Genomic DNA, 12,227 nt, shown 5'->3' on the forward strand with positions numbered 1-12,227 from the left:
TGTAGGCTCCCTATTTACCTCTCTTATTGTTTCTTTTGCTGAGAAAAAACTTTTTAGTTTGAGTAAGTCCCATTTGTTGATTCTGGTTATTAACTCTTGTTCCATAACTCTTTTGTTAAGGTCTCCAAGCTTCCCTTTTCCCTGGGCATCCTTGTTTATTACCCGTTGCTCAAATGTAGTTTTCAGTAGTTTCCCTTTTACTGTCTGAAAAGTAAGTTTAATATTTGCACAATAGATCATATGATCAGCCTGCCAGTGACTTCCATGTTCTCAAGCCCAGTGGTCACTCTGATGTGCTCATGGCATTCAGCTTTGTGTCACCTTTGACCTAGCGCCTCACTGGTCACTCAATATTTTCTGCTTCACCTTTTAATAGTGGGATTTGGAGTTTTTTTGGGGGGGCCTTTCTCCCTACAAGAGAGAAAATATCTATTTTTAAGAGAAAAAGACGACTTATCAGGAAATTCCTTTCACTTGAGATATATAAAGGGCATCTCAGTTGGAAGATGAAAACAACTGGCGAGAGTGACTGATGGCACCAAAAACAGCACAAAACAAGATTCTTGGGTCTGGTGGATGCACAGATCCCTAGAGTAGATTAGATGGATCAGATTAGCTTAGGAGTGTCTTCTTCATCGTTCATCTTTTAGGAATCCTTCCTGAAACTACATTGGTAGTGGTAAGAACATCGTTCCCACTCAGCAAGAGCCAGCTGTTGGTCAGGCAGGCGGGCAGTGTCTGGTGAAGCACCTGACATGGTTCCATGGTCCATTGCCTAGCCTTGTTTGTCACCTGGTCTGAGAACTACAGACAATGTATTGAAACTTCGCCCACCAAATCATCTGTGGAGGCAAGGCAAACCTGTGCATTACTGCTAGAATTTTCCCCAAGAGACCAATTATTTTCCGTCATAATTTAAACCCAGCAACTTCAGCATCATTCTTATCACTCCTAATTTTAGAAGTGTTATTTAGTGAACTTGCAGTTTTATTTTCCTAGGGAATGAGATTTATATGTTGCAACATCCTACAGTTCCTGACCAAAAGAGAGCATAAGCAAGGAAAGAGAGGGCACCTGCCATCCAAAAGCACCTGGACTTGTAATAACATCCCACGGCTTTATTGTGTCTTCCTTCCAACTCCTCATTTAATTCACCATCAAATCAATTATAAAGAGCAAATGCTTCTGAATGCTCAGGGAGAATATGATGAATGATTATTAACTACAGAGGCACTGCTGCTGAATTTCTGCCTCCCAAGTGTAACTTTTAAATGGCAAGAGCCTTCCTGAAAGCAATAACCAGCATTTCCTTAATGAAAAGCCAATATTTCAGTAAAGAATTGCTGTACTGCTGCAGCTACTGCTCTGTTCAGCTGAACAATGAAATCTGAAATATTTGGGTGATTAAAACTTTTAATTAAACCATGTTCTCTCTGGGCATTTACACTTCCAGCCTGTCTTTCCTTTGCCTTTCAGCGGAACACTATCTCAGCAGTAGCAATTACATGGACTGCATTTCCTCGCTGACAGGAAGCAATGGCTGTAACCTGAGCAGCTCTTTTAAAGGCTCTGACCTCCCAGAGCTTTTCAGCAAACTGGGCCTGGGCAAATACACAGACGTCTTCCAGCAACAAGAGGTCAGTCGTTACTTATTTTCCTGGTGTCTTTGTTTTGGTAGTGTGTATGACAACCTCTGGAAGGAAATCACTCGTTGACCTATGGCTGTGCCGTCATTGAGTACTTATTCACATCTCATAGCTTGTTCTTGCTGCTAAGGAAAATGTCATCCCATTTCTTATTTATTTAGTGCAGCTAGTAAACATAGAATAGCAGAAATATAGAAAATAGTGTTTGCAAAAATGTACCCTAGCCATCCTCCGCCTGTTTAGCTAAAAGACCTAGCTCTGCTCTGCTGATTCATAGAAGCTGTTGGATTCACAGCTTCACTAAGGTCAGTATCAAGACTGCAGCAGCTCACAGGGTTTCCTCCTTGAGTCTGTTATCATAGAAGTAAATAGCAACACCTGAAATAATATCTTTAGCTACTTTTGATCCATCAGTATATTCTCACAGAATATTGTATTTTTTCGTATGCTCATTTATTCATGAAATAACTGCTTGGGATTTGCCTGAACTGAAACAGAACTATGGATTTTGATCAGACTGATCAGCCATGGCCTACTATATACTGACATACAGAAAAAAGCCCTGAGCATGATATGTTCTAAGAAACATCATGTTACTAGGACACACAAACCTAGAACCTCAGAAAATTAAAACGGTTCTGTAACTTTCTCTTTTTCACAGTAAGACATAGTCCTGGTTTAGTGCTTGTTGGCTCGGTTTGTGTCTGGGAACATCTGATTAAAGTCAGTCTTCCCCAGGCATATACCAGTTGATAAAGAATTGAAGGTTTTTATTAGGTCTCTTGTATCATAAATTCAATGTATTGACCATGGCTTAATAAATAATTCAGTTTAATTACCGAATACTTTTGTTACACCCAAATTGCCATGTGTATGCTGAATTTCAGGGAATTGATTTTATATTCTTTCTTCTAAGTTAGCGTTCATTTAACTAAGGATTTCTAAGTTGGTTAACCCTTTACAGTGCTGTCTCCATTTATTTAGTCTTGCTGGTTCCATGAGGGCAGCTGACTGGGAAGCACAAGGGCAGATGTAGTTTAACTTGTCCAGACCCAGAAGAAAATGTTATTCATCGGTATCTAGGTTTGACTTTATTATTATGTTTCTTCAAATAGGAAATATAAGTTATTTTCTATACTTCGTATTCCATTCCTCCAAAAATAAAACAAGTGCATGCACAGCCAGAATAGCTTTATCCAATATTTTATTAACTAGGCCTGTGGCCTGTAAGCCTGCCGTCTCATGTTGTCAATAAAACTTTATTGGGACACAGCACTCCCATTTGTTTATGTATTGTCTGACTGTTCTCAAGCTGCAACAGCAGAGCTGTACTAGAGACAGGTTGGCCTACACTTACATTTCCTACATGCCTTAAGTCTGGGGTCTATTGAACAGAACTTCTAAAAACATATCTTTAGAGCTGTGATAAATGATCTTAAGGTTTTATGAAATCTAGATGTACCTTAAAAATCAAATCAGTACATTTTAAATTGTGGTCAATATAATTTAATTAAAAGTACATTTTACTTTTTAAATGTTGTGTTGAATTTGGCAATCTTTTTGTAGGATATTTTCTAAGAGTTAGATATGATTTAATAAGAATCCCCCATTAAGCAACCTCATGAGATCCATATACATTATTTACCAACTGTAGCTGCCAGTTGCCTACCCCCTCTGCTGAACATGTTGTTTTACATCTACAGTCACAGTTGGTGACCACCTCAGCCCTGTGTTATTAATCCCAAGTGCCCACGGCTGCTTATGGCAAAGTCGGGATCTAAACCCCAGGCTCTGGCTTCAGAGGCTACCGCCTTTCTAGTCCTTCACACTGTCTTAAAGGGAAGAGTGGAATCATTGGGCTATTTCCCTCTATACTTTGTATTTGCAGGAATACTACAGTTGTATTCTTTGGCACAAAAATTGTTGTTGCCATTTTTAGAAATAATCTGCTTTCTGGGTTGAGCCAAGTGAACTGTAAATCTGATATTGTCTGGGAATTCTATCAGTTTTCCGTACAACCATCTGAAGATACCATCTGTCATATTACTTAGTTTCATTCTTATAAAGAATCACTTAACCAAACCAGAATCTGAAGCTAAGAATTTTTTTTTTCTGTACAATATGTATTTTCCTTTTTGCCATAGCCACCAGGATGCTCAGAGCTAAGTTTTCTGCTAGAATCATCACTTTTATGTCACCATTTTATTTCTTAATCCTCTGTCCCTTAGCCACCAAAATTAGTTTTTGGAGGTAGGCATCACATAATTAATAAATAGTTATAATAATGAGTTGATGCTACAATGATGGAGAAAATAAGTACTTAATATATTAGCTATAGAATGTTTTTTTTTTTTTTTCCCACAGATTGATCTTCAGACATTCCTCACTCTCACAGATCAGGATCTGAAGGAGCTGGGAATTACTACTTTTGGTGCCAGGAGGAAAATGCTGCTTGCAATCTCAGGTGAATATTAATGTTCAACTCATTTTAAAATCGGAAAAACCTCTCCCAGTGGTCTCATCTGGTGGGGCTGGTTGTTCTCATCAGCCACTTACATATACTCTGAGGTTCAGAGGGTTCTTCTGCCAACAGTGTGACAAATGTTGAGAATATCCCCCCTCCATCAAGCGGTGGCCTGCTTAGCCTTGCCTTGACAATGCTTTTTCTTACAATAGATCTCTTCAGAAAGATGTAACCAAAATTGCCCCATGCAGAACTTGAGAATGGGGGAGGGGAAGTGGTGGTTTATACTCCTGTTTGCAATCACAGTACAAAATAATCACTGGGTTCATGAATAATTTTCTTGATTGTATATCATATTCAAATGCGTGTCCTTTCACACCAACCAAGATCACTGCACTGAGGACAAAAAGGACATTCTTTGGTGTAGTTTGCAACCTAATGGTTTACTTGATACTTTTAAATGTTCTCAATGTTTTAATAGAATTTGTGACTCACAAATGGCAGTCACAGAATGAAGGACAATAACGTCTGCCTCCTGAGACCAGATTTCATTGTGCATCTGTTGCCTATTCTGGGTATTAGACAATGCTCTAGGCTTATCTGTTTGGGGGCCACTCATTTGGAAGTAATCGAACCAGCTGAGTCAGGAGTTGGCAAATGTGTAGAAATGTACCTCAAAAATGTGTTTAGAAGGAATGAAGAAATATGGGGGGAGGTGAGATTAGTTCTGGAAGATTTTCCAATAAGACTCTTGAATATCATATGTGTACAGTCTCTCAAAAAGAGACATTCAGGAGAAGCCAAGAGAAATGACTTGCTTTTTCAGAAGTTGAAACTTGCAGGCTATACCTCCATAAGGCCAGCAGATACATCCACTTGGTGGAAGTTCTTTCCAGACAGCATTCAACTCATCAGATCAGCAAATAAAAATGTGAAGCCTCCATGGTGTTTTATTTAGCAGCATATTGCATACTCGACCCACCTCCCCATAAGGAATCTTTGATCTGAAGCAGATATAAGCATAGCAGCTTTGATATAGAGGTGGAAATTCTGCCTGTATACTTCCTGGTGGCAACTGTTCAGCTCCTCTATGGACAGAGTTTTGCACACATCAGTTTTAGAAATCTACCTTGACCTTATATACCCAAGAGGCTGCATTAATGGTATTCCACAAGGTAGATGCATAATTTGTCATAGTATAGGGAAAGAAAACTACATCAAAAAACTGCACTATCTCTGCCAAGTTGTGGGTCCTTGGGTGAGTTTCAAAGCCTCTTTTGGTTTATTAATCCTGAAGATAAATTGGAATAGATGCTTGTATAAGGCCATGTGCCATTTTTAAGATCTGTCTTTTCCTGTAATGTAATAGGGTTTATGGAAATAGACAATGTTAGTGTAAGTATTACTAGCATGATACTCCCTTGCTCTTTCTTTTTTACCATTTGTGGCAATAGGGTGGTTTATTTAACTTGTTTACCAGAAAGCTCATTCTCAAAGGGTTGTTCCCTACACTTAAATTAACTTCAGTGCTTTCACGTTCTTTTATTAATTTTCAAGTGAAATTGTTGAAATTTTATTAATGAATTGAGCCAGACTGTATCTATAGGCCAGCAAATTTATACCAGTGAAGTGTACACTCCAGAACTCCATTATAGTTTCATGGAATGGCAGTGAAAATATAATGAAAACTAAGTACTTTCTTCACACACTAATTTCAGACTCTGTAAAGCTTTCAACAATGAGTAGATATCTCTAAATAGTTTCCTAGGTTGCAGCTGGATCATCAGTAACTTTATTCTGCAATATATCAGTACCTTTCACTCTGTGTTGTGGGGAGTAGGGCGAGAATCAGAAGGGATTTTGAATCCTCTTAAAAAGTTTTTTTTTTGTTGTTGTTGTTGTTGTTTTCTTTACCCTCATCTTCAATGTGGGTCTGTTGAGGTTGTATGCCACCTCTGTAGACTGCCCCTCCGTGGGGTTCACAGCTCCTCTGGCTTTTAAAGGGAATTAGAGATGTTGAATAAGATGCTTTATGAATGCTTTGCACAGCATGAAGTATTTGATTAAGGATGATTTTACCTTACTTTTTTGAGTGCATTTGTTTGAACCTGGTAAATTGTTTTCTCTGCAAGTAATAAGATTTTAGTGAGAAACCCTTCATCAGAAAGCCTCTTTCTGCAGTTCAACTTATCTGACAACAAATACATCCATTTATAGTCCCAGAACATTCCATTTCTAGTTAGACACATTTGTCTTGTAGTTACACTTTGGTTAGGTACAGAGTTTGTTCAAACATGCTTTTAAAATTTTATAATTGCAAGTATGAGGTTTTTGTTTTGCTTTCGTCTTGGCCCAGATAACATATAAATATTATAGGAGGAGGTCAAATTTATCTCTTTTAGAGATGGATCCAAGAATAAATTAAATCTTTATTTTCTTTTTTTCAAATTAGTTATTTTGTGAAAGTCCACAGATTTCTCTGCATAGCATAGTGATTGTTTAGCTAGATGTGCAGAGACTCAGTGAAAGGAAGTTAGAATCCTGCTGACAGGCTTCCCATCCCAGCCTCAGGTAGATCTAACATTTCCCGACCTATTCTTTTAGTTTGTGACTCTGTTCAGATCCGCAACAAGATCCTGAGAGCTGCCAGGATTGTGTGAACCTTGGAATTTCAAAGAAAAAGGTTGGTATTTTTCCAAACTATCCCTTAGGCTTACTGAGGGAAAAAAAAAAAAAAAGAGGAAGGAGTTTGCTTTTAGTTTAAAAAAAAAAAAAAACAACAAAATCCTTAATCTTTTCAGTAGGATTTGATCTTTGCTTGATGACCTCTCTGGAAGATTTTTTTTTTAATGCAAAGCACAAATTATATACATGTATCTGTTAGATATTGCATCTTTATGGTATGGTTGAATTCCCTCCCTACCATTTTACTTTTTCAAGCTGATGGGACTTTTCAAAAAAAAAGTCTTCAATGTTTTTTTTTTTAATTGTCTTTAGTTGTTCAGTCATTTTCATGAGCTCTGTTGCACATGCGTGTGATAGAAAAGAATGAGGTTGAGCCTCAGTTCTTGCCTTTCCTTCTCTATGACAGTATTCTGATTTGTAGGTTTATTCCCCTGCAAGAAAATGGAAAATAGTCTCCTAGTGTGACCATGGTAAACTTTTCCAGGGGATTCATTTATTCTTAACTCTCCTGTAAATTTGTCTTTGAATATGAAGTGCTGTAGTTGTGGGTTTTTCCCTTTAACAAATGCACTTGTTCAGTTTTGATGGGATTGTTATTGCTACTGTGATTTTGCAGGAACTTGAAATAGTAGCACTCAGTATGCACATTGGCATGTATCTTTGTAAAGATATTGTCCCCATTTTTTTTTCAAAAGAGTTTTTCAGCATTTCTCTATTTAAAAATAAATATTTTACTCTGAATATTAAATAATGCTGTCTTTGGGGTATGCCTGTTCTTACTACTTTCTAAAGATTGTGTTCCTGAGGCCTTGGGTGGTCTTCTCCATTTGGTGGGTCTCTCAGGGCATTGACTTTGCATCAGGGAAGTGGGGCTTCAGATTCATCACTTAGCAGATGTGTGGACAAGTGACTTTCACTATTTTTAAAAATCAGTTTTCTAATCTACAAAATATAGAATGGTAATTTTAGGGAGGAATTGAGTAGCACATATATAAAGTGCTTGTAAATCATTATTATCTTCTCTGCTAAGAACTACATATGAACAAAAGAGAGGTGTCTCCACTGTGACTTTGACCCTTATAGGGCAGGAATGTACATTTTGGAAAGCATTAGGGGACAATGTTAAGGGTATTGACCCATCTTTCGGAACTCCAGATCATTCTGACCATATGGGCAGAAAAAAACAAACATATAGCCTGTCAGTGGTCTTATCCTTAGCATTATGTCTCTGACCATAATTACGGTGTAACTTCAGAATTCAAGAAGGGATGGTGTGTATAGATGGTTGAAGAGCCAAATTCCATAAGGTATTGAATCACCTGTTCCAGCCACCCTCAAGAAAAGGAAAGACAACTTCCAGTCAACTGCATAATACTTCTACTCCATTTGAAAACTGAAGATATTTGTGTTTGGTGTTTATCAGAAACTGACTTCCAGAGTCTGACAATTTTACTTGTATGAAGAGTTAGTTCCATCAGTGAGTGATAATGGGGCTGCATCATCATAAATGAAGTAGTCTGCTTCAATGAACTTTTCCCCTTTCTTGTTAATAATCTTTAGTTGGCAATAGAAAAACTAAACAGTGTTTTCTAAGTACTCTCATTTCTTTACAATTAAAAACAGGTACCTCACTCTTCTTGAAGTTTTGGATTCAAGTATAGGTTGTTCTCAAGTATTAATTTTCTAAGCTGTACCAAGTTGAATTTTTATTCAAAGAAACCTGACATGCTTCTTCATGTTTCTGACTCAGAAAGCATACATTTCATGAGTTGGGGAACTATGGGGGCTGTGGCTTCCTCCAATAACCTCGGGTATCGGGTCTTTTCACATCTGACTTCAGTAACGAAGTGGTTACTGTGTTTGACATGGACAAGTTCACTAAGTGTGATGATCTGTGTCATTGGTACTCAGACCTCTCATCTATCATTAACAGCCTTGATTGCCCACTCTGAAATGACCTGTGGGTAGGTCACACTGTTTAAGATGGTTAGAAGATTTGCAGAATGACATAATCTCCCAGGGAGTTTACGAGCTACAGTAAAAGCTATTTGCTGTCTTTGCTTTTCTAGGCTACCATATGCTGCCTCTAACAATCAGATTTTCTAGTAGAATTTCAGAAATGTCTTGACCATTAACTGAAAGGATTTTGGTTTGTTCCCCCCCCACCACCACCACCACCAGATTTGACTTTTTATCCCCAAACCTACTCCATCACCATTTTCTGAGCTCTAATGCCATATCCTGTAGTACATGGGACTGAGCTAACAATTTTTTTCCCCCTCTCTCTAGAACTAAATAAAAACCGAAGAAAGCTCTTTGAACCACCAAATGCACGCACCTCTTTCCTGGAAGGTGGAGCAAGTGGGAGGTTACCGCGTCAGTACCACTCAGACATGGCCAGTGTCAGTGGCCGCTGGTAGCAGTCCCCACTAGGCAAATGCCCACAAGTAACTGTAGAGTTGGATGCAGGAGATCTGTGAACAGCCATCACTGCACACCATCTTCAGCACTCTGGTGTCTGGTATCAGGACCAAAGTATCTTATTTGCACCTGTACTTTGTGGCAGAAAGGAAGAAAAGAGAGAAGATGTTCTTATCTTGCCATACAAAATACCAAATGTGGATTGCTTTTTTAAAATGGCAATGGGACAGAATTTGAGGATAAGGCTTTATTTCCTGTTTTTATTTACCTATATAACATATGCACTGATTTTTTTTTGTACTTAAATGAAGGATAAATTGACATGTGGGATGCCAGAAAACTTAGAAGTTATTGTGTTTGCTTGTTTTGGTATTTGGGGCTTTTTAAAAAAAATAATCAAAGTGGAATTTTCTGGTACTGCTTTAAAATACTTATTGAGGCCTTTCAGCACTTTACATATTCTAATTTCTTGTCCTGTGGAACTTTTCTCTCTAATTATGTCACCTGACATATCGGTACAGATCAGACTTAGTCATTTTTTGTTTGAAATGGTACTGGATATTGATTTCTGTGCAGAATATTCTGTGACTTTGGGAAATGTGAGTCCACTTGGTTGTGGGCCAATTCTGTTCATTCATGTCAGCATCCTAGAAATACATAGCAATGAACTAGTTCACAGTAGCAGATGCAAAAAACAGACCAAATGGACTTTGCAATATTAACCCTTTGCAGTCATTGTATTTAGCTGCTGCCTATAATGCTAAAATGATTTTAATGGTTATCTGAAGGCAAAGGGATGGTTTTTTGGTTTTTCTGGGTTTTTTTATTTTTTATTTTTTAGCATACTGCCAGTAAAGGACACTTATTTATATCAAACTTTATTTTTAGATATTATAAGCATACAGTACATAATTGATGAAATTGATATTTACTAGAGATTTATGGTAGAGAATGGACGGCATTCAATAACTGGAGCCCTAGATTGTCACTTTATTTAAAAAGAAAAATAATCATCTGACAAGACAGCACTGTTGCCATTATGAAGAGAAAAGATTGTGGTTCTTATGATGCACACATTAGCTATGCTCTGTATGGTCATAGGACTTTCCTAAAACTGTCCGCTTATGTTTGTTAAGAATGGAAAGGCTCTATTTAAGTCTTCAGGGTTAGTTTATAAAGATTGCTGAATTCTGAAGGAAAAAAAAAAGACTGCTTTCTAAGTGGCTCGATTTATTGTTACAATCTTATACTGTGAAAGTCCAAGAAATCGGGCAACGTTGGTTCCTGCGTCTTTCCAGACATTTTATTGTGGATTTATGAAGGGTTTTCAATCAGTGAAGATAATCACTCAAGTGCCTTTCCTTCTTCAAAGCAATATTTCTACTATATTAATTTGTTGGAAAACTTTCCCATAGGAAACATTGTCAATTACCTGTAATGATTTATTTATGTTCAGTAACTTTTCTATGTGGACATAAACCACCCTCATAGGCTCTCAGCCAAAGGAATTAGATGAACTTACACAACCATGGGGGAATGACACAAATGTGGGATAAGAGGCACTCCTGACATTTTCCCAAGACTAAGTCTTACCATTAAAGAATAAGAATTGATATTTTGCACACAGAAAATTTTTCACTTAAAAAGTTTGGGTTATGTAACCTTGAAGGCATAGACCATGAGCCTGTCATAATATTAACAGTTTTATCTGGCATTAAGGGGCTGCCCACTCCTCAACTACACCTAATCTGCTTAAGAATATAGGACTAAGTAATCTTTCTCTTTGCAAATACAACATGCACATGTATACAGATGATCATGTGCAGCTCCCTGACTTATGCTGTAACGGATTAATACAGCCAAATAACAATTCAGTTTGTTTCCTGTCCAACAACTTGATTATCTAATTTTTTTCTTAAATAAGACCTGCCCCCCACCAAAAAAAATAATAATAAATTGGAGCTTGTTTCCTAGCTCTCTTCCATTTGTATTTGCATTAGAAGGAAGATGGAATGAATCTGCAGTATTCAGCTGACAGCAGTTTTATGAACAGACTTTGATATTATGCCAAAGGGAAAACTGTCCCACTTAAAACAGATTAAATAGGGTGTCTAAAAATAAAAAACACTGGACGTTATTTCACTTTCTCTTGATGCAATAAGGGAATATGACACTACAGTATACAAAGTTGTCGGTGTTATATGATGCACAAAATATTTGGATTATTTGAATAAATGTTAACTTTTAATCAATCTGTGCCTTAATAGTGACTGGTTATCTGTAAATATAGAACAGATACAGATTGTATTTTTGTGTGGGTTTTTGTCCTTTTAGTGACTTTTTAAAAAATGATATGGAATTAACATTGAAAATGGGAATTTTTTCTAAACTAATCAATTGTTACATGAGAAATAAATTTATATAACCCCTTTGTATTGCTCTTATTTGAAGAAATGTGTCTTCTTTAAAAAAAATATTTACACAAACTCTCTACCTGTCTTCAAAGAAAACTTCAGTCTTGAGCAAATTTCAGTAGAGTTGAAAGATGTTTCTGCAGTAGAAGTGAATGTGCACTCTCTTCTCTTGTTTTGCATTGACAGAACTCATTTTCAACCAGAAGTTAAGGCACTTTATTTCAGCCAGTGAATCTAGGACCAGTAATCAATCATTGTTTCTCTGGCCACCCACAGGTACATACAGAAAGAGTAACATTACAGAACCAGCTTTATTCTTGTTATTTCTTTATTTTAAAGACTCAAGTGTATGACCACTTTGACAACCTCATCCATCATCAAAGGCGCTCCAGAACTGACCCTGGTTCACACTTCAGGGACTGACCGTTGTGCTATCTATCACGCTGAAGACTAATTCTCAAACTGGAATTGCTATGCATTAGTAATTCTGAAATTTGGCTAAATTTTTAAAGAAAACGTAGTCCTCTTCCCATTTTGTTCCCAGGATTATCTCTATTTGAATTATCTATGGTTAATTGGTTCTTGAAAATTCTACAA

General features: G+C 37.2%; 1 protein-coding gene across 6 annotated transcripts in view; it reads left to right on the top strand.

Moving 5' to 3' along the window:
• Bicc1 (BicC family RNA binding protein 1) overlaps positions 1-11,656 on the top strand; it is a 284,860-nt gene extending 273,204 nt beyond the window's left edge. For 5 of the 6 annotated variants that reach the window (XM_048813939.1, XM_015504682.2, XM_048813945.1 and 2 more), the window contains 3 exons: positions 1,477-1,637; positions 4,011-4,110; positions 9,085-11,656. In XM_048813939.1, the coding sequence (XP_048669896.1) occupies positions 1,477-1,637; positions 4,011-4,110; positions 9,085-9,215 (392 nt within the window). In that variant the 3' untranslated portion in view covers positions 9,216-11,656. Of the gene's footprint in view, positions 1-1,476; positions 1,638-4,010; positions 4,111-6,714; positions 6,787-9,084 lie in introns of those variants that run through there. The other variant, XM_048813942.1, reaches the window with a different exon arrangement.
• The last annotated feature ends 571 nt before the right edge of the window (positions 11,657-12,227 follow it).

Source organism: Marmota marmota, unplaced genomic scaffold (assembly GCF_001458135.2).
Source record: "Marmota marmota marmota unplaced genomic scaffold, marMar, whole genome shotgun sequence".
Taxonomy (NCBI): Eukaryota; Metazoa; Chordata; class Mammalia; order Rodentia; family Sciuridae; genus Marmota; species Marmota marmota.